Source organism: Rhinopithecus roxellana, chromosome 11 (assembly GCF_007565055.1).
Source record: "Rhinopithecus roxellana isolate Shanxi Qingling chromosome 11, ASM756505v1, whole genome shotgun sequence".
NCBI classification, from domain to species: Eukaryota; Metazoa; Chordata; class Mammalia; order Primates; family Cercopithecidae; genus Rhinopithecus; species Rhinopithecus roxellana.
The window spans coordinates 2257067-2280795 of record NC_044559.1 but is presented as its reverse complement, the minus strand read 5'-3'; the positions used below and the strand labels follow the sequence as shown (position 1 = coordinate 2280795).

Sequence of the window (23729 nt, the reverse complement as noted above, 5' to 3'; positions counted from 1 at the left end):
CTGTGACTTTAGCCAGTTACTCTCTGGGCCTCATTTTTCTCAATTACACAATGGAGTTAAATCAGATGCTCCCTGAAGATTCTTTCAGAGTTCAGAAATTCATAACGACCGTTATAATTGTTTTCCCTCCATTGGATGCTAGACTATAAATACATAAATGAAACTGCCAGCAAGATAATCTCGATCCTAGATACATCAGCAAACACTGACAAAAGTTTATTTTAAAACATCACTGTCTTCAGGCCTTCTTGTCTGCAACACCCCCAAGATCTTTGCACATTTATACAATTATGCTTCATGATTTAAGTGAACTCTCTTGCATCAAAAGTTAGATGAGAATAAATTACAAGTCTATTAGAGTATGTGGACTGATTCCAAGTATGATATAAAAACATCAAATTCTAACTTAAAGCACAACTACGTGCCAAAATAATCACTTAAATTAACCTGCAGGGAGTTTGGTTTTAATTTTCTTTTTGGCATCAATGTTAAGCTATGAAAAAATACAAATAAATATGAGTAACATAAAAAGCAATTCATAGTATCCTGTTGCAACAAATGGACCAAGCACAAAATGGGGAAGATGACTGATACTCACACCACAGGTGTGGTGTGAGGCCACCAGCATGTAATATTGGTAATGACTGCTAACACTGGGCTCTTACAGCACGTTGAACACTATTCTAGGAGCTTTACAAACACTACCTCATGATTCCTTACGAAAACTCAACAAGGTAATTATTACTTCCATATTGAAAATAAAGAAATTTAGGCACCAAAAGATTACATAATTTGTCTCAGGTCACACAGCCAGAAAGTGGTGGAGCTGACTGGGACACCAACTCAAGAACACATGCCCTCACCCACTGCTTCTGGGCTGCTGTGGCAATCCATGCTGGTCAACTCCAAGCAGACCTTACCACATGCCAGCCAGAGCAATGTCTTTACATTATTTATTCAAACGATTTAAATGCATGCTGTCAAGGAGGCCAAAATAGTAGATTTGAAAGTACTACGCACGTCCTTCTACTGAGCTTACTTGGTGAGCTCTCACACTTTGGGTACCCTGAGAGCTCGGCTTTGCTCACCAGTCCCAAAAGCATTTCACTTCTTGTTTCTACCACACAGCACTCTTCGAGGCCAACTCTTATTCTCCAATTGGTCTTGCCCTCTGGCTACTGTTTTAAATCTTGACACTCCCTCCCTTTCCACTATGGATGTTACTAGTGGCTCAATCTTTGGTCCTCTCACCTACTTTAAACACACTTTCTCTTCAAGAATGCAGCCACCATTTCTAGAATGGCAACTCCCAAATCTAGATCCAGATCCAGAGCTTGCAGCCAATACAGATTAAATAACAAAAGCACACAAGGGCTTCAATCCTGGTTTGAATCCTGGCACTACCACTTGCTATCTGTATGACTCAAGGCTAATTTACCTCTCGATGCCTGTTGTTACCCCTATACAGACAAAAAAGAAAACTTACCTAAATAGGTTGTTGTGTGCTAATACAGTTAAAGAATATATTTAGTACAATTCCTAGAACATAGCGTGCACTCAGTATGTTCTCAACTGATAACAACAACAATAGTAATGAACACATATTGGTTTTTGAGGAAGACGGGGCCAAGTTTGAATGTTGGTTCTGACACGTGCTAGCTGCTCTCTTGGGACAGGTTTATTAGCTATCTATAAACCTTGGGTTCTCATTCTTAAAAGTGGGGCAACAATGGAAGGGTAACTGTGCAAACCATAGGGGAAAATGCAGTGATTGTTTAAACCTGGCTGATCCCAGCTGAGGATAGTTAAAAAAAATTCCTAAAGCCATTTTCCAAGTCCACTAACTCAGCAGTATCTGAGGTGCTGACACAAGTTGAGTATCCCTCATCTGAAATGCTTGGGACCAGACTGGTTTTGGATTTGTTTTTTTGGTAATATTTGCAGTATCAGTTGAGCATCGAAATCTGAAAATCTGAAATTGAAATGCTCCAAAGAGCATTATCTTTGAGCATCATGCACTCAAAAACTTTTGGTGAATTTTGGAGCATTTTGAATTTTGGATTTTCAGATTTGGGATACTCAACCTGTAAGAAATACATACTTGCTCCAGACACCTTTGAATATACATTATCATGCAAGACCCCATTCTCAGCACTGGGGCCACAAAAAAGGATAACACAGAAATGTTAAGAAAGTAATCTTCCTGAGCAAGGCTGGGAGAGACCAAGAGAGAGTGATCTGTTCTGGCAGAAGAAAGCAAAGTGAGGAGGAGCCTGTGGTAGACAAACTGAGGTGACCTGATCCAATGCTCTATACTCCTACCTTCCATTTTTGGTTGGAAGTCACCCCTTCCCCAACTCCATAACCACACTTCCTATAAAACTCAGTCAAAGGGCTAGTGTAGGCCAACCACAGCATGGCAGAAAATGACATATCAGTATCATCTAGATCCTTTTTCTAGAGAAATCGTCTTTCTGGAGTTTATCTTGATTCCAAAATTACAAAATAACTAGTAAAGACAGTATTTAAGTTTGATATAAATAAATGGACATAAGCTCTGAAAGAAATTTATAAAAAGTTTTTATATCTCAGAAACATTTCACTTAATATACATAAGTCATGGAAATAAATTAGAAATCCTTTAAATCTCATTAGGGGATGTATCTTGTGTTTCTTGATTCCTTGGCTCTAACAATTTGGTCCAAGGGATGAGAAGTAATCCCAGTTGGTCAAATTAGAGTATTTTTGTGGCATTTTAAAACTAAGGGGTCCTCCTTTCTTCTTGGGTCACTCAACTGCAGGGTTGCAAGACTGGAATTATTTGGTCCTGGTTACTGCCAGTCAGAGATAATCTGAAGGAGACAGATGAAAATGAGGCCATTATATTGAAAGAAGCAGGCAGGAGAGGAACGAACACAAACAGAGGGAGAGCCTGATTCTAGGATCGACTCATACCTGAGGTCAACTCTACCCTGCTTTGCTCAGCCACGTCAAGCAACAGTACCCTTTTAGGTGGAAGGCATAAGCTACATTAGTGTCTCTTTCAACCAAAAGAATCCTAACACAGAACTTTTTTGGTGGAAGGGAATGAAGGTCTTTCTGGAGTAGTTACCATTGGAGTAGAACCTTACAAGGGACAGAAGTAATTAGCCAGGTACAGACAGACAGTTACAGAAAAATGTGCAAAGCCTAAGATTAATTAAAGGCACACAGAAGCTACTGAATAAATTTATTAAATAGAAATTCATTGAGCATATTTTATTTGCAAGTCACTTTTAGGTACTGAAGGTAGGGAATAGGGATAGAAAAGAAAATGCAAAAAATACAACAAGACACCTTTTAATGATAGTAAACTGGCAATGGCATACTTGTTTACAGGTCAGGTAACATATACGGGGGAGTCCAAGGGAGAGAATACAGTCATGGGTTCTCAGTTTCTGTTCCTGATCGGGCCAGTAAAGCCCTTTCCTCATCCCTCTTTTCCGTTTATCGCTAGAGAGAGAAACTAGAAACTACAGCTTCAGGCTGCTAAGCACCTAAAACAAAACAAAACAAAACAGAACAAAAACAACAAAGAAATAAGGCAAGCTGGACAAACTTATAAGTAAACACCAAAGGAAATGCTAGGAGAAATTTACAAAAACACAACAGAATAAGGAACGTTAAAGAAGAACTCAATTCCTTCACAAAATAAGCAAGTAAAATCAGAAGGATAGAGTCTGACCTAAAAGGTATAGAATCTTACAGCAAAACAGTAAGTCTTATACCTTTCAGAGACACCTTTTCAAGTGCCAACATGTCTGCAATAACTGATGTTAGGTCATAAAGAGAAGTTCGAGAAACTCCAAAAAGTAGAAATAGTATTATCTACATTCTTTGATTACAATGCAACAAAATTAGACAAGAGATAAAAGCAAAATTTTAAAAAAACTAACCATTAAGACAATTTTAAGTTATCTCCTAAAATTCTCATGGGTGCCTCGGGTCTGGTGGTACATTTGAGGCAGAAGCCCTCCCAGGCAAACATCTCTGCTGAGACGAGATGTAGAAAGTTAAAAAAAAAAAAAAAAAAAAAAAAAGCTGCTTCTACTCCAACCATGAGAAAAGGCCAAATGTTGTAATCTACAAAATTGTAACTTTTCTGAGTTTATAGGAGAGCTGAGTTTTTGAGGCAACCAAAGGGTGACAAACCCCTCTGAGAAGATAAAATACATGAACTGTTTTATCTTTGAAAGTAACAGGAGAAAGAGGTGGTCACCACACAAATGGGTAGGAATAAATCAGCTAAAACTTCAATGAAATGTTAAAAGCCAAGTATGAACTAGGAGGTCACTCTGGAACAGTTAGGAGCACCAGAAATAAGGAGAGCTTGCACTGGGTCAAAAGCTTTCACATGCACTTCCACAAGGTGCTCAGAAAGATACAGGTCAGGCAGGAGGCCACAGGGAGCCCCTTCGGTGGCACAGACACGCAGGAGGCCACTGGCTGCTGCTGGAGCCAGGTCCAAAGCCCCTCCATTTCCCCCTAGTCCTTTCTCTCCTAGCCTCTGGCTCCTACGGCCACTGGCTGCCTGAGGAAGAAGGTTGTTAGTAAACTGTCTGTTGAATGAACTAATATATTTAAAATGTTCTCTTAACGGTTGTCAAAGTAATGTATAATTAAAGCAGTTCAAAACTAATTGTGAGGCTGGGCATGGCAGCGCATGCCTGCAGTCCCACCTACTTGGGAGGCTGAAGCAGGAGGATCACTTGAGCCCAGGAGGTCGAGGCTGCAGTGAGCTATGATCACGTCATTGCACTCTAGCCTGGGTGACACAATGAGACCCTGTATCTTACACAAACAAACAACTAAAGTGTGGTAAAACACAAAACTCATGTACAATTAAGTAACAAGCATATTAAATATATTTAGCTGGCCAGGTGCAGTGGCTCATGCCTATAATCCCAGCACTTTGGAAGCTGAGGCAGGTGAATCATGAGGTCAGGAGTCTGAGACCAGCCTGGCCAACATGGTGAAACCCCATCTCTACTAAAAATACAAAAAATTAGCTGGGCGTGGTGGCAGGTGCCTGTAATCCCAGCTACTCAAGAGGCTGAGGCAGGACTGCTTGAACCCAGGAGGTGGAGGCTGCAGTGAGCCGAGATAGCGCCACTGCACTCCAGCCCGGGTGACAGTGCAAGACTCCGTCTCAAAATAAAAAAAAAAAATTTTTGCCTTCTTTCTTTTATAATTTTATTTTTTTGTAAGAGATGTGGTCTTACTATGTTGCCCAGGCTGACGGTGAACTTCAGGGCTCAAGCATTCCTCCCACCTCAGCCTCCTCAGTAGCTGGGACTATAGGCACATACCATCGTGCTCAGCTTAGCCTTATTTCTATTAATAATTAAAGCAATACAAGTTTAAGGATTTATACCTGCCCATGTTACCCACCATGAACGTTTTTTATAAGATTTTTTGTTACAAAAACAATATATGCTCACAATAAAAAAGATGCAGATTAAAAATAAAGTATAAAACATCACTGACCAGGTGTGGTGGCTCACAAGTATAATCACAACACTTTGGGAGGTCAAGGAGGGAGGATCCCTTGAGTTCAGGAGTTTAAGACCAGCCTGGGCAACATAGTGAAAACCTATCTCTACTAAAAATAAAAAATGAAAAAACGCCAGCAAAACAAAACAGAAAGTATCACCCACTAGAGACGAACCATAGTTAATCTTGGCACATAAACAGATAAACATAGAGAACCTCAAATTTGTGTGTGATATTTTATATTCATAATTTAATTTTAAAATGGTTTATATGGCATACATTGTGTATTTCTCCCATCTGTCAATATTCCAAAACCATCTTTCCCTGTCAGCAGATACATTTCTATAATGGTTTTTATTTTTTTAATTTTTTTATTTTTATTTTTTAATTTTTTTTTTTACATCATTCGGTATAACTTTATTTACTATTTATTGCACATAACTCAGGGTCTTTAATTGCTAACCACCAAAGGTTCAAAGGACTATTTTTCCATGAAGTTTAACATTAACATTAGCGAATTCATTTACTCATGTGGTGTTTTTTTATTGTAAACATCTGAATGATTCACATTGCCGTAGATCCTGAACTCATAAGCGTGGACCATGCACAGGCTGGCAGCAAGCCAGAAAGCCACTCTGCAAGCAAACAGATACTCTGCATAAAGAGGAAATTCATAGCACAACATTGAATGTCCAACCTAAGTCATCTCAGAATTATACATATATTGACTTTTTAATTCACATAGGATCTGGAACTCAGCTGGTTGGTTGGTTGGTGATGGGCTTGACCTGATTTCGGGAGAATTATTCCTGAAATAATTAAGGAAATGGGGGTTCAATCTTTCTTCTTAGCTGCTTGTTCCTCTCCAGCACCTTCAACTTTCTTCTCCTCTTCAGCTTCTTTGGTTTCCTCTCCTTCTTCACCTTCACCTCCTTCTTCTTCTTTTGCTTCTTCAGACTCTTCCTTGGCAGCTTCTTCCTCTTCAGCTACCTCCTCTTCCTCGGCCTCTTCCTTGTCCTTCTCCTCCTCCTCGGCTTCTCCTTCAGAGGGGGGCTCATCCTTGGCTTCCTCAGCCTTGGCAGCCTCAATGGTTTCCTCCACTTCAATCTGCTCCTCTTGGACATGGCTGGTGTAGTAGGACGGGAAGGAGCGAGTGGACATCAGATAGGAGCTGGTCTGTAAACCACCGTAGGCAGATCGGCCAAAGACCTGGGAGCTCTGGGAGTAGCCACTGGTTATGCTTCCCACGCTGGTGAAACTGAGTTGGGTCTCCTCACCTTCCAAGAGTTTCCTGTAAGCTGCAATCTCAATATCCAAAACCATCTTCACGTTGAGGAGGTCTTGATATTCTTTTAGGTATCGTGCCATTTCACTCTTTGTGGTCCTCAATTCATTTTCTAATTTGTTGATCGTGTCCTGCATAGCGCTGATGTCAATGTTCTGCTTGTCCTCCAGCTCCTGCAGCTGCTTCTCCAGCGCTTCGTTCATGCCCCGGCATGCTTCGATCTCCAGGGTCTTGGCCTTGAGCAGACGACGGCTCTCGGACACCTCGTCCTTGGCGGCGCGCACGGCGTCGGTGTTCTTGGCGGCGCTCTCGGTCAGCACGGTGAAGCGGCTCTTGAACCACTCCTCAGCATTCTGCATGTTCTTGGCGGCCAGCTTCTCGTACTGCGCGCGCATGTCCTTGAGCGCAGCGGAGAGGTCGGGCTTGGACACATCCATCTCCACGGAGATCTGCGCGTACTGGATCTGCGCCTGCAGCTCGGCGATCTCCTCTTCGTGCACTTTCTTCAGAAACGCGATTTCATCCATCAAGCTGTCGATGCGCTTTTCGAGCTCGGCGCCAGCGAGCGCCGCCTCGTCGGCGCCTTTGCTCGCTTCCATCAGCCGGCCCTCGGCGTCCTCGCGGCTCAGCACCTCCTCTTCATAGCGTGCCTGCAGGTTGCGCAGGGTCTCCTCCAGCCCTTCGCGCTCGCCCTGGAGCGCCTGCTTCTCGTTGGTAGCATCTTCCGCCGCCAGGCGCAGGTCGCGGATCTCCTGCTCGTACAGCGCCCGGAAGCGGGATGGCTCGGAGTGCTTCTGGCGCAGCACCAGCAGCTCTGCTTCCAGGACCTTGTTCTGCTGCTCCAGCTCGTGTACGCGCTCGATGAAGCTGGCGAAGCGGTCATTGAGGTCCTGGAGCTGCGCCTTCTCCTGCGTGCGGATCGACTTGAGGTCGTTGCTGATGGCGGCTACCTGGCTCAGGTCGAGGTTCTCCAGGCTGGGCATCAACGATCCAGAGCTGGACGAGTAGCTGCGGCGCACGGACAGCGAGGAAGACACCGGCGCCGAGTAGCTGGAGTAAGCGGAGCGTGCGGTGCTGTAGCCGCTGTGCACGCTGGAGATGTGCACCCGGGGCGTCTCCACATAGCGCCGCTTGTAGGAGGTCGAGTAGTACGGCTCGCAGCTGAAGGAACTCATGGTGGCGGCCGGTGGCTCCCCGGCCCGCGGCGGCGGTGGGAGCCCGGAGAGAGAGGACAGGGGAGAGAGGGAAGTGGGAGGATGGATGGCTGTGTGCCTATAATGGTTTTTAAAGGAAGCATAATATTTTATTGCATAAATGTACCATAATTTCTTTTTTTTTAGCATCATAGTTTTAGTAACCAATTCCCCATTGAAGGACATTATGACTCATTCTAAATTTTTAATGAGTATTTAGGCTAATGAAGGGGAGGGAAATGTCACAGTTACTCCAAAATTTAAATCTCAATGGTTGAGGAAACGAATTACATAATGGAAATCTTTGACTACTATGCTTGATAGGCACCAGAGCAAGCACAGCTGCAGTCTGAAAGGCTTTTAAGCCAGAAAAAAAGAAAAAAAGGGAAAGAAGTGAACACATTTATAAAGCTTTCCAAACTGTCTATCACAAATGACCATGGCTTACTGCAGACCTAGCTTCTGGATTGATGACTTGAATCTAGTCATTCATTTTACTTAAGAGAAAGACAGGAAAAAAGTGTCTGTCTTAAGATCAATAAGCCCAGAGTGAAAAACAGGTTTCCTCAAACACTGAAAATAGCACCATGCAGTTTTTGTCTTTGAATTTGAAGAAAATGTAGGTGAAAGTCTTTAGCATAAAGGGACAGGAAAGATCTTTACAAGCACACCACAAAAATGTGAACACATAAAAGCTAACTCAGTAACTTTAGCCTAATCAGTTGAAATAATTGAAGCAGAAAAATGTTTGTAACATATAACAGTTAAACAATTAATATGTTTTAATATATGAAGTTATTATTAGCCAGTGATAAAATCAAACTACTCCCAAAGAGATGAATGGGCAGAAGGCATGAAAAAGCAATTCACAAAACAAACAAATGGCCGATAAACATGAAAACTGTTGAACCTCAAAGAAATGAAAAAGAATGACAAAGTCCTGTCATGGTGATGCTGTTCATGTGAGGAAGACAACGGGAACTGATATCACCTTTCAGAGTGCAATCTACAAGGATCAAAATGAAGTATACGTATTCTTTGAGTCATTAATCTCACCTCTAGGAATTTACCTTAAGATAATTACACATTATATATATATATATAATTGTACTACACACTGTAGTACTGCTTATAATATAATGAAAACAAACTGTGAATGGAGAATCTGTGAAATAAATTATGATACATATATGCATACAACAGAATACTGTGTAGCCACTAACAAATGCTGAGTACTCAGTAGATCCACGTTTGGTAGATGGATAGTTGAAAACTATCCATGAGACTGCAGACTTTCTAAAAGGAGGAGGCTGGAGAATAGAATAGAGGCTGTCACCTCATCAACAGTTACACAGATTGCCAGAGATGACCTGAAGGATGGCCACCAAATGCTGACAGTGAATTCTGGTGATTTTTATATACTTCATGGTATTTTTCTGGATTTAAAAGAAATAATAAATGTGTCATTTTTATAAAAATATTAAGAAGCATTTTACTGATGGGGGAAAGGCAGTTACATTATGACAGACTCAAGTTTTCCCAAAGAGATGAATTTTATCTAAATATAGTTTGGCTATTAAGGCCAGCTGGCTGTTTTATGTCTGCTTTACTTTGTTAACTGAGGTATAACAAAGAATTTTTCTGGCCTGCCGTCTTGGGTTCCTGGTAGAAGCTTCAAAAACCCTTGGAATTTCCTGAGTGCTGGTGCCTTTGTTCTGCTAATGAGGTGATTCAGATTGCACTCCCGGGAGTCAGGGGAGGGCAGAGACCGAGCTCAATCATGTGGCCAACGATTTAATCAATCATGCCTACAGAATGAGACTTCAATGAAATCTTTGGTCACCAAAGGTCAGTGCAGCCTCCTGACTGGTGTACAGACTGATGTGTCGGGAGAGTGGGGTGCCCTGACACTAAGGGGAATGGTTGTAGAAGCTCTGCTTTCCCTTCTAGGCTTCGCTTTATGTGTTTCCTTTACAATAAAACTGTCATGGTAAGGACAGGACTTTTTTCTGAGTTCTGTGAGTCCTTCTAGTGAATTATCAAACCTGAGGTGGGGACATGGGAACCTCCTGGAATGGTAACCAGCTGGACAGAAATGTGAGTGGCCTGGGAATCCCCCTGAAACTTGTGGATGGAGTCTGAAGTGGGGGCAATCTTGTGGACTCTGTCCTCAATAGGCAAGATCTGCAATTACTCCAGGTAGTTGGTGTCAGATTTGCAATGCAATACACCCAGGTGGTGTCAGATCAGTTGGGATGAAATGGAAAAGTAATCATCCTAAGTAATGATATAGTATTATTTTCTGTAACTGATACTTCGAAAAAATGTCAACGTAATAAATGGCCAATAGCTTTGTTGATCGGGTTTTGTGAATTTCCTACCACAAACAGTAACACATAAGAAATGTTTCTGCTTCTTGGACATCCAGATGCCTCCTATCTGTGCCATTCATGTAGCTCTCCCAGGCTGTGCTCCCACAGCCCCGTAGGCCTCCACTACAGCACTCATTCCCGTGTACTGCATTGGTCTCATACTGCCTGTCTCTCATATGCTGGACTGTGAATTCCAAAGCAGGCATCACATCTTCTCCATCTTTGTATTCTCAGAGCCTACCACTGTGCCTAGAAAGTGGCAGAGGTGCTATTAAGTTTGGTGGATGAATGAGTCAATGAAATAACTGTCCATAAAAATCACTCCAGTAAAGGGAAGTGCTTGAGTGCAAGCTCAGGTTTGAAACTTCACAGTCATTATATGCTCTTATCCCCCTGCCAACCTTTCAATATTCAATGAAATACTGTGTCCTGGGAGATCAAAGTGATAAGCAACCTCTGCAGGAAAATGATAAATTAAAATAAGAATTACTTTAAACATAATAGGAAAAAAGAAAATAGTGTTAAATATTCCTTTTCCTTTTCTCTTAGATTTTTGTGGTCTCATGACAGGACATTAGAAATCTGGCTTTAACGTTTTTTCGTGGTCAGAATGCTTTTATCCTTCTCTACAACAACTTACCTTTTAACCTGGCATCACCCCCAAAGGCACCACAGCCCCAGTTTCCTGTGGCCACTGCAGAAAGATTCTCTGAAGAAATTCCAGGACGGAGAAATCCACAGTAAGCCTGCAGGATAAAAGAAATATCAAAGCCTGTGGGTGGCTAGACACGAACAGTGTTTCTGACTGATGTACTAGGATTGGTGTCCATTATCAAGCTTATGTTCAACTTCTCATTTTTTTTTCCATAGGGGCCAAAACAGAGGGAAAAACAAAGAGGGAAGAAGGGAGAGAAAAACCTGGGATTATGCAAGGAAGAGATTAAGAAATGATAAATTCTAATATTTATTTGTTTGAATGCTAAGCAAATAAAATTCCTTAAACTAATACAGGTCCCAATTTCTTTTTCCACTTCAAACAAACAGAAATGAAAATAGCAGAGATATTTCAAGAACTCATAGGATCCCAATTATAAACTACTAGGAAAAACCACCAAAAAAGAAAGGCACTTGTTAGAACAGTTTTCTTTTTGTTTGAAGGCTTTAATCACTATTCTTTTCATCAGGCAAAGGGTCACTATTTTGCCTCCTCAGCATTCTCTCTCTGAGTTATGGAGACTAGATTGATAAATGTGCTTCCTGCTACTGAAATACGTAACAAAGAACAAGCATCTATAGAAGGGATTCCTATACCTGGTTATGAAATAACCTTTAAGATGCCTTTCAGCTCTAAGATTCTCTAGTTTCACAACTCTGTTTTAAGCTAGAATATTTAAAAATTTGCCAGTAATCTGAGAAAAGTTAAAATATATTCTGAGGATGCTGGCTAAGTATTAATTAAATGAACAGCTCATTTTCTATATGAGAAGACCATTGTGTAAGATCCCAGAGTTCCTGATTTCCACCTCTTTGCTGTCAACTACTTGGTCTTTCTGCCTTCTTTCTACATTCTTATTGTCTGAAGTGATCAGACTATAACAGGTTTAATATAACAGCAAAGCAAAACTCCCCTGGGTTCTCAAGTTCCAAACAAAGCCTAAAATATAGCTTACATATAATAGCAAATACAATTAAAAGAATGATCTTGACAAATGTTCCCAGAGAAAAACCAAAGATAAAGAAAGATACTTCTAGGAAACCCACACATAGAAATATAGTAAATTGTTCTTTGAAGTTTTCACAAAGGTATAAAAATTTATTTTACAGACTGTCTCGATGGATTAACAAGGCTATTCCTTCTATAACCTCCTAGACTGTAAATCCTGACAGATATTAATTATAAGTTGGTACCAGATCATTATTCAACACTGTAGTACAGAGCTTACACAAGCACTCACAAATTACCTGCATAGTCAGACGCATGGAACTTCTGAAAATCTCTTTCAGGTCAAAAAAATCTAAGAGCTACATTTGTTTTGAATAGGCTCTTGAAAGATAGTCTGTATCATTACACGAACAAGGGAGAGAACAAACCCTCTGGAAGAATAAACATAACTTTGCCGCTTTGTTTCATGTCAGAATTTTCTTTTTTTTTTTTTTTTGAGACGGAGTCTCGCTCTGTCACCCAGGCTGGAGTGCTGTGGCCGGCTCTCAGCTCACTGCAAGCTCCGCCTCCCGGGTTCACGCCATTCTCCTGTCTCAGCCTCCCGGGTAGCTGGGACTACAGGCGCCGCCACGTCGCCCGGCTAGTTTTTTGTAGTTTTTAGTAGAGACGGGGTTTCACCGTGTTAGCCAGGATGGTCTCGATCTCCTGACCTCGTGATCCGCCCGTCTCGGCCTCCCAAAGTGCTGGGATTACAGGCTTGAGCCACCGCGCCCGGCCTCATGTCAGAATTTTCTAACATGCCTAGAGAGAAGGAGGCTTCCTCAGATTCCTAGTTCATTTCTGTGTTTTATACTGTCAGGATGGTTTTAGTTTCTTTCTTACTGCTGTCTCTAAATAACTGGGTTAACTTTACTTCAATGTGCAAAAACAGCTTAGTGAAACTAAAGCCTAATGATTGAGAATTTGAAACATTTAAATTATTAGAAGCAAAATCTAGTACAAAATATTATCAAATTTTCCTGGAAAATTATCTATCTTGAAAAATGGCCATAAAAACAAACCATGAAACTGAAAATAAACCTCATTCAGTGTTTAGATCAAATTTTTAAAAGCTCATGGCTGTAACCCCAGCACTTTGGGAGGCTGAAGTGGGAGGATCGCTTGAGTGCTGGAGTTTTGAGACCAGCCTGGGCAATATGGCAAGACCTTGCCTCTACAAAACAAAAAAATTAGCCAGGTGTAGTGGCGCATGCCTGTGGTCTCACCTACTTGGGAGGCTGAAGTGGGAGGACTGCTTGAGCCCGGGAGGGCTAGGCTGCAGCGAGTCATGATGGCGCCACCACACTCCAGCCTGGGTGACAGTGAGACTCTATCCCCCACCCCTGCCACCAAAAAATATTAATCAGATAAAAATTAAATGACAAAATTACATAGAAATTAGAATAACTTTATAATGATTAAATACAAAATTATTTTATTCTGTTAAGAAGCAAGCATTTGTAAGGTCAAAAATAAGACAGCGGTAGTATGCTGCCCTGAGCCCTCTCTGGAAGGTCAGCCCAGGCTTCTCCCTTTTCTAGGAAGAAGGATACCTTAAGCGCTGGAGACCAGGGCAGAGCCTTGAATCAGGGGACCTTTCCTTTTATGAGTAGGAATTGAACTCCTTTGGTAAAGAAACAAAGATCAGATAAGGATAGAGGCCTCAAAAGAGTTGCCAAGTTCTCACTCCATAGAGAAAGTCACTAGGAGTTCTCAAGAGCTCTATACTGGCAGATACGTTTGTTTTCCCTCACCCAGAGCAAGAGTACTTGAGAAGACTGATCAGAGAGCTGCAAGGGTAAAAGAAAGCCAGCTTGAACTCTGGCCATACCCTGGCCTGATATTCTGCAATGACAGAGCAATTTATTTTTACTAATAAACAACTCAGAAGGGGGAAAAGAAAAAGGAAGTACTGAGACCTCAGGATAGTAAGCAGAAGATACCAATGAACAACCCTGTTTCGGAATGAGTTTTGATGGGAAGGGAAGAAGACAGGGAACATAAAGGTAATTTGGGAGTCCTGAAGGTCGCAAAGGGGTGTGTTGAGAAGCAAGATGAAAATATTGGTACCCAGAATTAAAAACCAGAGACCAATCAGGAAATGGTAATGATAAAGACGTAGGAAAGAAGGAAACAAAATGGAAAAGAGACCAAACAAAACTGGTATAAGAGTCTACAGGCTCAAAATGAGGCCCAGGAAATAAATGGTATCCAGGGGAATAGTCTGGCACAAATGTGCACACGCACACTTAAGTAAGATCTTTGGCTTCAATATCAGTTTTAGTAGGCCCAAGCAGATAGACAGTTACGTGCTGCATAGTGATGTTGCAGTCAACAATGAAGCACAAACACGATGATGGTCCCGTAAGATTATAATACCATATTTTCATAGTACCTATCCTATGTTTAAGACACAAATACCTACCACTGCATCCCAACTGCCTATAGTATTCAGTACAGTAACATACTCAACTGGTTTGCAGTCTAGGAGCAATAGGCCATACCATCTAGCCTAGGTGAGTAGCAGGCTATACCACTTAGGTTGTGTAAGTACTCTGTGACATGTGCACAGTGACTACTTCTCAGAACGTATCTCCATCTTTAAGTGATGCATGAGTGTACTTAAAAGATTTCTTTCATTAACATGTAAATACATTATTCTATTTGCTAGAATAATTTAATAATTATTGTTCCTAAAGAGTTGCTCATTTATATGAAATCAATCTACTATAGTTCTTTAACTTAATATACAGTGGATATTGATACTGATTTTCTGAGGTTTTTAGTATTCTGTGATTTCTTATGACTTTTTTTTTTTTTTTTTTTTTTTAGACGGAGTCTTGCTCTAATGCCCAGGTTGGGTACAGTGCTGTGATCCCAGCTCACTGCAACCTCCACCTCCCAGGTTCATGTGATTCTCCTGCCTCAGCCTCCCGAGTAGCTGGGATTAGACTTTATCTCTAAAATAATTATAACATTAATACATTGTTTTTGCTATTCTAAAATGCAAAATAAAATGAAAGAAGTATGCAGATCTTAGTTTCCTGATGTATAAAATCCAAGATTGGGATATGTATTTAATTGTTATTCTGATTCTATATGTTGGGAAACTTAAGGGAAACCCCACTACAAATGATACATTTGGAACATTCTTGAAAAGTAAAGTGACACATATTTTATGAAAAGATTATAGGTGCTCAGATGCTGAACTTCTTAGAAATATCAGCAGAAAATATTGACTGGTTTTGTTATCAAGCTTTGGTTTAATAACAGTCCTATTCCAAATATGGTGGTGAATAATAACAAAAACATTAATAAACAGATCCATTTTTTAAAAAGGTAAATTGGGATGATTTCTATCTCTCCACCTTGTTCAACTTCAGATTCAGAAAGCTCCATAAAACATACTCATTACTTAATCCTACCTAAAATCCTACCTAACATGGCAAATACAACTTTTCACAGGTGGTTTCTTTCTTCTCTTGCAGCGCTATTTGCCACTTTCACAAGATGAAGTCAGAAATCTTCCTAATCCTAAGATAATTCTCCTTTAGAATGACACCCAGCTGATCTCTCACAGGATTAAACATTGCTTCACAATATCAGTCAGATAAAAGGAAACTGGTTCCCTCCTTTAAAAAACAACTCTACTTGCAGGTCATGATGTGGGTCCAATAAGACCGGCGGAGCCTGGATGGAGCAGACCTTTTCCAGAGGCCTGGAAAGCACTTTGTAGGATTGGCTTTTCAATTATTAACTGGTGAGTAATGCTTAAAAGTAGCAAACAGGTCCCCAGAGGGCAGAGATCCATACTGAATTCTGACAGTGAAAACTGGTCTTACTGCTTTTTCACTTAGAAAAATGTGGGTTTTTTTTCTTTTCCTACTTTCTCTCTGGCATGCATACACACACACAAACACACACACACATACACGAAAGTAGAATTGTGCAAGTCATCTCTAAAGTGATTTCACACAGACTTCTGCTCTAAAACAAAGTTTGCAAAACATGAGATACAAAATATTAAACATTGTCTCCAAGTTGTGCTGTCAGTTTATGTGAGATTCCTGCTGCTCATAACCAAAATTCTTAAGTCAATTTTAATAGGTAAATGTAGTTAATAAGGGACAAATGCTTTAATTTAGAAGTTGTTTGGATTAGTTTCTAATTAAGTTGCCAATGACATTTAACAAAATCATTTACCGCTTTTTCCTTTTTCAGTGAAAGAATTAAAAAATAATTATTTGCTAAAAGAACACATTTTTTGGAATATATCAGTGAATAAAAGAACACACATTTATCAGATGCCTTCCCATGTGCCAGGCTCTGAACTAGGTGCTTTCTCAAAGTTAGTCCACGTGTTGATAGGCTCTATTACACTCGAGGTATTTCCTTGTCTCACAGGAATTTGAAAAATAGCAGGGAACCCTCAAATTTCCTTGAAAAAGTGTATCAAACAGAAAAGCATATTGAGAAAAGCATTTAACAGGTAGCTTGCTCACAGCAGAAGTTTATGATCACAAAAGAAGAGTGATTCAGGCATAAGCAGGTAGGAGACTATTCCAAAAGCAGAAATATTCTCAATGATTTAAGTCTGAACCATAAAAAGTCTAGAAGGTCAGACCTAGTTATAGTAGTAGTCTCCATGTGGAGGACTTACATTTTTAAGAAATGATTTGGCTGGGCGCAATGCCTCATGCCTATAATCCCAACACTTTGGGAGGCCAAAGTGCACAGATTATCTGAGGTTGGGAGTTTGAGATGAGCCTGACCAACGTGGAGAAACCCTGTCTCTATTAAAAATACAAAAATAGTCGGGTGTGGTAGTGCATGCTTGTAATCTCAGCTACTCGGGAGGCTGAGGCAGGAGAATTGATTGAACTCGGGAGGTGGAGGTTGCAGTGAGCCGAGATCGCGCCATTGCACTCCAGCCTGGGCAACAATAGCGAAATTCCATCTCAAAAAAAAAAAAGACCTGAAGTCAGGGGAGCCTGGATTTGAGCTCTGGTTTGGTCACTGACCAGCTATGTGAACTGGCCTGCGACAAATTACTGAACTTCCTAAGAAGTGAGCTCACTGTCTCTAAATTAGAGACAAGAAAAATAGTTATGCCTCCCTGAGTGGTTAGGACTAAATCAGACACTGCATTTAAAGTGCTAAGTAGAATGCCTCATACAGAGTAAGCAATCAGGCCGGGCGCGGTGGCTCAAGCCTGTAATCCCAGCACTTTGGGAGGCCGAGATGGGCGGATCACGAGGTCAGGAGATCGAGACCATCCTGGCTAACACAGTGAAACCCCGTCTCTACTAAAAAATACAAAAAACTAGCCGGGCGAGGTGGCGGGCGCCTGTAGTCCCAGCTACTCGGGAGGCTGAGGCAGGAGAATGGCGTGAACCCAGGAGGTGGAGCTTGCAGTGAGCTGAGATCCGGCCACTGCACTCGAGCCTGGGCGACAGAGCGAGACTCCGCCTCAGAAAACAAACAAACAAACAAAAACAAAAACAAAAACAAAAGCAAAAAAAAAAACACAGAGTAAGCAATCATTTACTATTGTTATCTGTATAATTTGAAAAAAAAATTCCACCTGCATTTGACTGAAAGGAATCTTTTATGAATTATAAACTAGACTTTATTGACATGAATAAGCGACATGAATAATTGCAGGTTGAAAATGAATGTACACCTGCATCACTATATGTTAAAAATGAACCCCTCTGCTTCATATGGCTTCATCTGTCCCAAACTTGATTTGACACTCAACTTATTAGGCTTTACTGAGCACTCGAAGGGTATTTAGGAAATATATAACATTTTGTGACATATTGAGTGATTTAAGATACTGTACATGTAACTTCTAAAATGTTTACCTCGAAAACCTAAATTAACATTGTCTAAGATGTTATTTAGGCCAGGCGTGGTGGCTAATGCCTGTAATCCCAGCACTTTGGGAGGCCGAGATGGCCGGATCACCTGAGGTCAGGAGTTGGAGAAAAAACTGGCCAACGTGATGAAATTCCACCTCCATTAAAAATACAAAAATTAGCCTGGCGTGGTGGTGTGTGCCTCTGGTCCCAGCTACTTGGGAGGCTGAGGCAGGAGAATCACTTGTACCCGGGAGGCAGAGGTTGCAGTGAGCTGAGATTGCGCCATTGCACTCCAGCCAGGGCAATGAGAGTGAAACTCCGTCTCAAAAAAAAAAAAAAAAAAAAAAAATTATTTAATTATCAATCAAGTCATTTAACAAAATATTTCTGAGACACTTCCATAAGGCAGTGTGACTGACTGCTGCCAACTCCCAATGAAATAAAACTCTTGTTGCCAGATTACTTAAAGACTCACTCTTAGTATAAAATGCCCCTCATGAGGACTCTATATTCTATAAATAAATGTTCTTCCATGTTGCCAATATTTACAACTAACTTAACCTATTCACATATATCTTTTAAATTTCTGGTGTCTCTGAGGATGGTCAAACTGAAGGTTGGTGATACACAAGTAAGCGCAGAGAGAATCAACTGGACCTGGCAATTTTAAAAAAGACTTATGCCTAAAGTTACCTTCTTAAAAGATCATAATTGAGGATAACTTCTAAAAGTGAATGACCTAGTTCTCACAGAAAAGTATATGTGGGAGTATAGACTTCATTCATAAAATAGGGAATCTTTCACTTTGTATTAATGTATTAATCATGGCTACACACATTTTGGTTCTACTTTCCTTTTCATATATTTCTCTCCAACAACCTACTGCTTATATAAATGTCCTCTTGACCATGTGACAAATTCACATATACATGTTTAGGTAAGTAAAACCTCATGAAAATTTAAAGATAAAACTGATTCTACTCGATATGCTCTATCATAAAAACTTCATGGCATTGGGGACAACTGCTTTAAGGCAAGAGTTTGGAACAGTGAAAATAGGCTTACATTTAAAATGTATCTAATTACTAGTAAAAGATACTTTTCAGGCAGGGCGTTGTGGCTCATGCCTATAATCCCAGCACTTTGGGAGGCTGAGGGGGGAGGAGATCGCTTAGGCCCGGAGTTTGAAATTGGCCTGTGCAATATGGTGAAACCTGGTGTATCTAAAAAAGAAAAATTAGCCAGGTGTGGTGGTGCACACCAGTACTCCTGGCTACTCAGGAGGCTGACATGGGAGGATCACCTGAGCCCAGAGAGGTTGAAAGTCTGCAGTGAGCTGTGATCGCGCATGCCACTGCACTCCAGCCTAGGGAAAAAGACCCCGCTTCAAAAAAAAAAAAAAAAAAAGATAATCTTCAGTACAGGCAAATCTCTGACTTTCAGAATCAGGTAGAAGAGAACTTTAGAACTGTTGATACAACAAAGGCCAGACATTCTGGATAGCATTTCTGAGGGATTACTTTTTATTTTTATTTTTAAATAAATGATGTCTGTTATGTAAGTTCAACTTTAAAAAATGGTGCATTATTCTTCAAACATTTTATAAAATTTGAGAACTCTAAACATTACAAAAATTTAAAAAATTATACATATGAGAACATGTTCAACAATAAATTAGATTCTCCCAAACAGATCAGGATATAAGATACTTAATTATGTTCAAAATATCTACTAAGTTTTAAGTGTAGTAAAAGTCTGTCTAGATTACGGTTATTATTCTCAGAAGTTTGTGAAGGAACTGGCACACCATGTATAACCATGTAAAACCACAAGCCTCATTATCCTAATAATCTCATAACCAAATCCTACTCATGGGAGTGAAACACTGATTTTCAGAATTGGGTCAGTCTTCTTGGCTGTGTGAATAATTTGTGGAACTAAAGAAAATCTCTAGGCTGGGCGCAGTGGCTCACACCTGTAATCCCAACACTCTGGGAGGCCGTGGCGGGCAGGATTGCCTGAAGTCAGGAGTTCGAGACCAGCCTGGCTAACACGGTGAAACCCCATCTCTACTAAAAATACAAAAATTAGCTGGGCGTGGTGGTGGGCACCTGTAATCTTAGTTCTTGGGAGGCTGAGGCAGGAGAATCACTTGAACCCGGGAGGCAGAGGTTGCAGTGAGCCAAGATCACGCCATTGCACTCCAGCCTCAGCCACAAAAGTGAAACTCCATCTCAAAAAGAAAAAAAAAGAAAATCTCTGCTGAGTGAATAATTTGAGGAACTAAAGAAAATCTCTGCTGTTTTGGGAAAGCCCAAAATCCAGAGACCAGAATCAGCTCTCTATTGTGTAAAAGAGTTTATTTATTATGGTCGCCAATATTGAAAATTTGAACAACAGGTATGGCTCATTTTTATATTTCTGTAATACAATAAAAAAAAAATGAATATAGTAGGCAGCACTAAGTATTACAGAAAATAATAGATTCCATCATAAATCTTACCTAAAATAGAACATTTGACCTGGCTTTTTCAGTTTTTCTGTTTTAACCCTGATAGCATACTTTGTAGAGAAAATGTCATTAAGCAGGTCTGAGAAAAAATTTTCAGAGCTCATTAGTTTCTATATGGTTTTACAATGATAGTGTTCCATAGCAGCTAAGGTACTTGATGAGATAAATGCATGTGTGGGGTTTAAAACTAAGCAACAGCCTATCTGGCAACCTTAGCTGCTAATCAAACAATTACAAAATGGAAAGTACATCTTGTACAAGCTGACAGAGCCATTAAATCAGGAGAGCTGTGGGCAGACATACTGACACTGCAAGAATTACCAGAAAGCATTAATTTCAGCATTAATAAAATGGCAGTAAATAGATGACAGCTGCCAGATGAACTAAGAAATAAGGTTACTGGCCTTGTTCAGCTCGCGTCTGATTTTCTCAGGCACAAACTGATCGAGGTAGCGTCTGAAGTGAAGAGCATCGATGGCAACGATTTCAGTGCAGCGCCGCTGCCAGTCGTCCCTGGGACAGGATGGAAAGGGGAGAAAAGATAAGGAACAGGTATCAGTCGCTCAAATAAAATCCTCTCAGGGGTCAGGTTGCCAAGACTTTAGCTGTGTTAAAATATTCAAAACAAACAAACCAGTGTCTGCAAGTCTGAGCAAAAGGAAAGGAAAGGGAACACCCTTTATTTTTAGATTGAGGCATATACAGTGTGCACTGTCAGGCATTAAAGAGTAAAATGAAAAATTACCCAGAGACAACACAATGACATAGTGTAAACAGGTAAATCATTTACAGTAAGTCTCAGAGGTTAAAGGATTTGGGGGCAAACAAAAGGAATCTAGTTCTTTGTTTTCCTCTAATACTAAGGACATGGCATTTGCATCTTGACAAAAGCTCATTCCTCCTTTGCTTTGAGAGATCTGCTTTAAATCACTGGGGTTGTAACATCACTATGTACTGTCCAGGAAATAATCCTAAGAAGTGTTACAAAAATGTGAAATAATTCAGTACAGCATTCTACCTACTGTGCTCAATTGCTGACTGTGAGAAACTATTTTTAAAATAACAAAGACATCAAAGCAGACAATACCATGTTGCCCATGGAAACAGAAAGGAATGGTTGAGATGATAATTTGGAAACATATAAAATCCCAAATATTTAATCTCTTTATAAACTTGCATATATTGCTGTGCCAAGCAACTTTTCAAACTGAAAACCAAAACAGAAATCTTCATGCAGGTTTGTAAATAATTATCAGGAATAAACATCTACGTAGATGTTATTTTAAACAAAATAAAGAGAAAGAAAGCAGAAGATGGACTTGAGACATTACGAGGAATACATTTGTGGCACGTGGGCAAGAGCTGATTCTTTCTGCCACAATGGCTTTCTCATCAAATAACAAACAAAATAAAACAAAACAAAAAACCCCACAAGCTTTCAGGTAGCATTTCTGCAAAATTTTATCTCTGGTCAACTAGAAACAAGACTGTCAAAGTAGAACACTATATTTCAAGAAGAAATAGGAGACACGAGCAGCAAAGCACACTGCAGGTTCTGCCATCAACTGGTTTGTGGCATTAGGTCAACTGTCACAACACAGCTTTCCTCTACCTAATTTCATAGAAAAATTAAATATAACCTAGTAAGTTGGCCAAAGGCTTTAAGCTCTAATTAGAACCTATTCTACTCAGATTTAAACACGGAATTTAACCTCCACAGCTTCTGACTGTAGCTCAGAGGTAAAGAACTGTAGAGAATTCTGCCCCTCTTTGTCTTTGCTTTAGACTTTTGGTTTTATCTTCACTGTTCTTCCCTTTGGTACAGGAAGGTGGTAATAGTGTTTTAAATGACAATGAACCTTAATGCTGATTTCTTTTCTTTTTTCTTTTTAAGTTCACTTGCTGAAATACAAGCAGAGGGAATGAGAGTGTGTGAGGGTCAAGCCCAAATTCCTTTGTTTTTAGTCATGGAATACTGAAGACAGAAACAGATTTACCTTTCACTCCCATCTTCGTGGCTCCGGGACCAACGATATGTCTCGGCATAGCCTGTGTATTCACTGTACTGCTCAGTACCTGAAACAAACAATCTGTCACTATTAACTTCACACTTAATGGCAAAAACATTCCACCTACCACAACATGGCAAGAATCACTTCTGTTTAGCACTGTACTGAAGGTCCCTCCAGCCAGTACAATAAAGCAAGAAAAGAAACAAAGTGGCATAAAGAACGTAAAAAAATAAGTAAAACTATCCCTATTTGTAGATATCATGATTGTTTACATAGCTAATTCTAATGAATCACTAACTAAAGAGAGAGGCCAGGCGCAGTGGCTCACGCCTGTAATCCCAGAAGCGGGTGGATTACCTAAGGTCAGAAGTTTGAGACCAGCCTGGCCAACATGGTGAAACTCCACCTCTACTAAAAATGTAAAAATTAGCCAGGCGTGGAGGTGTGTGCCTTTAATCCCAGCTACTGGGGGGCTGAGGCAGGAGAACTGCTTGAACCTGGGAGGCGGAGGTTGCAGTGAGCTGAGATCGTGCCACTGCACTCCAGCATGGGAGACAGAGCGAGACTCAGTCTCAAAAGAAGAAAAAAGAAAAGAAAGAGAGGGGAAATTAAAATAAAGAAAAAGCATGTAAGTAAACTTAGTAAGATCAAGGGTATGTTTGTATACTAGCAACAAACAATGGGAAAATAAACATTTTTTAAAAATCCATTACCCATAATGTCAAAAACCATAAAATACCTAGGAATAAATGTAACAACAAAGAAGACACTACTGGCCGGGCGCAGTGGCTCACGCCTGTAATCCTAGCACTTTGGGAGGCCGAGGCTGGTGGATCACCTGAGGTCAGAAGTTCAAGACCAGCCTGGCCAACATGGTGAAGCTCTGTCTCTACTAAAAATACAAAAAATTAGCTGGGCGTTGTGATGTGCGCCTGTAATCTCAGCTACTTAGGAGGCTGAGGAAGGAGAATTGCTTGAACCCGGGAGGCAGATGTTGCAGTGAGTGGAGGCTGTGTCACTTCACTCCAGCCTGGGCCACAGAGCAAGACTCCATCTCAAAAAAAAAAAAAAGACACTATGAAAAAAAGAAAACTTAAATGGGACATATACTCTCTTGAGGTAGAAGACTCAATATTGTTACAATGTTAATTTTTGATATAAAGATTCATATCAATCTTAACACAAGTAGACATTAAAAAATAATAATTAAGAAGGTGACTTAAAAATTTACAAAGAAATGCAAAGAACCTAGAATGA

The 23729-nt window shown here is 40.4% G+C and overlaps 1 protein-coding gene and 1 pseudogene across 6 annotated transcripts in view; both read right to left on the bottom strand.

Annotated features, from left to right (window-relative positions):
• Positions 1-23729, bottom strand: part of PARG (poly(ADP-ribose) glycohydrolase) — a 135251-nt gene that overhangs the window by 5782 nt on the left and 105740 nt on the right. For all 5 annotated transcript variants that reach the window (XM_010370345.2, XM_010370344.2, XM_010370346.2 and 2 more), the window contains 3 exons: positions 22458-22536; positions 20865-20973; positions 11023-11128 (listed from right to left, as the gene is read on the bottom strand). In XM_010370345.2, the coding sequence (XP_010368647.2) occupies positions 11023-11128; positions 20865-20973; positions 22458-22536 (294 nt within the window). The remainder of the gene's footprint in view (positions 1-11022; positions 11129-20864; positions 20974-22457; positions 22537-23729) is intronic.
• Positions 5921-8073, bottom strand: LOC104667788 (annotated as a pseudogene). Its single transcript, XR_004059959.1, has one exon. The product of XR_004059959.1 is annotated as a neurofilament light polypeptide pseudogene (transcript).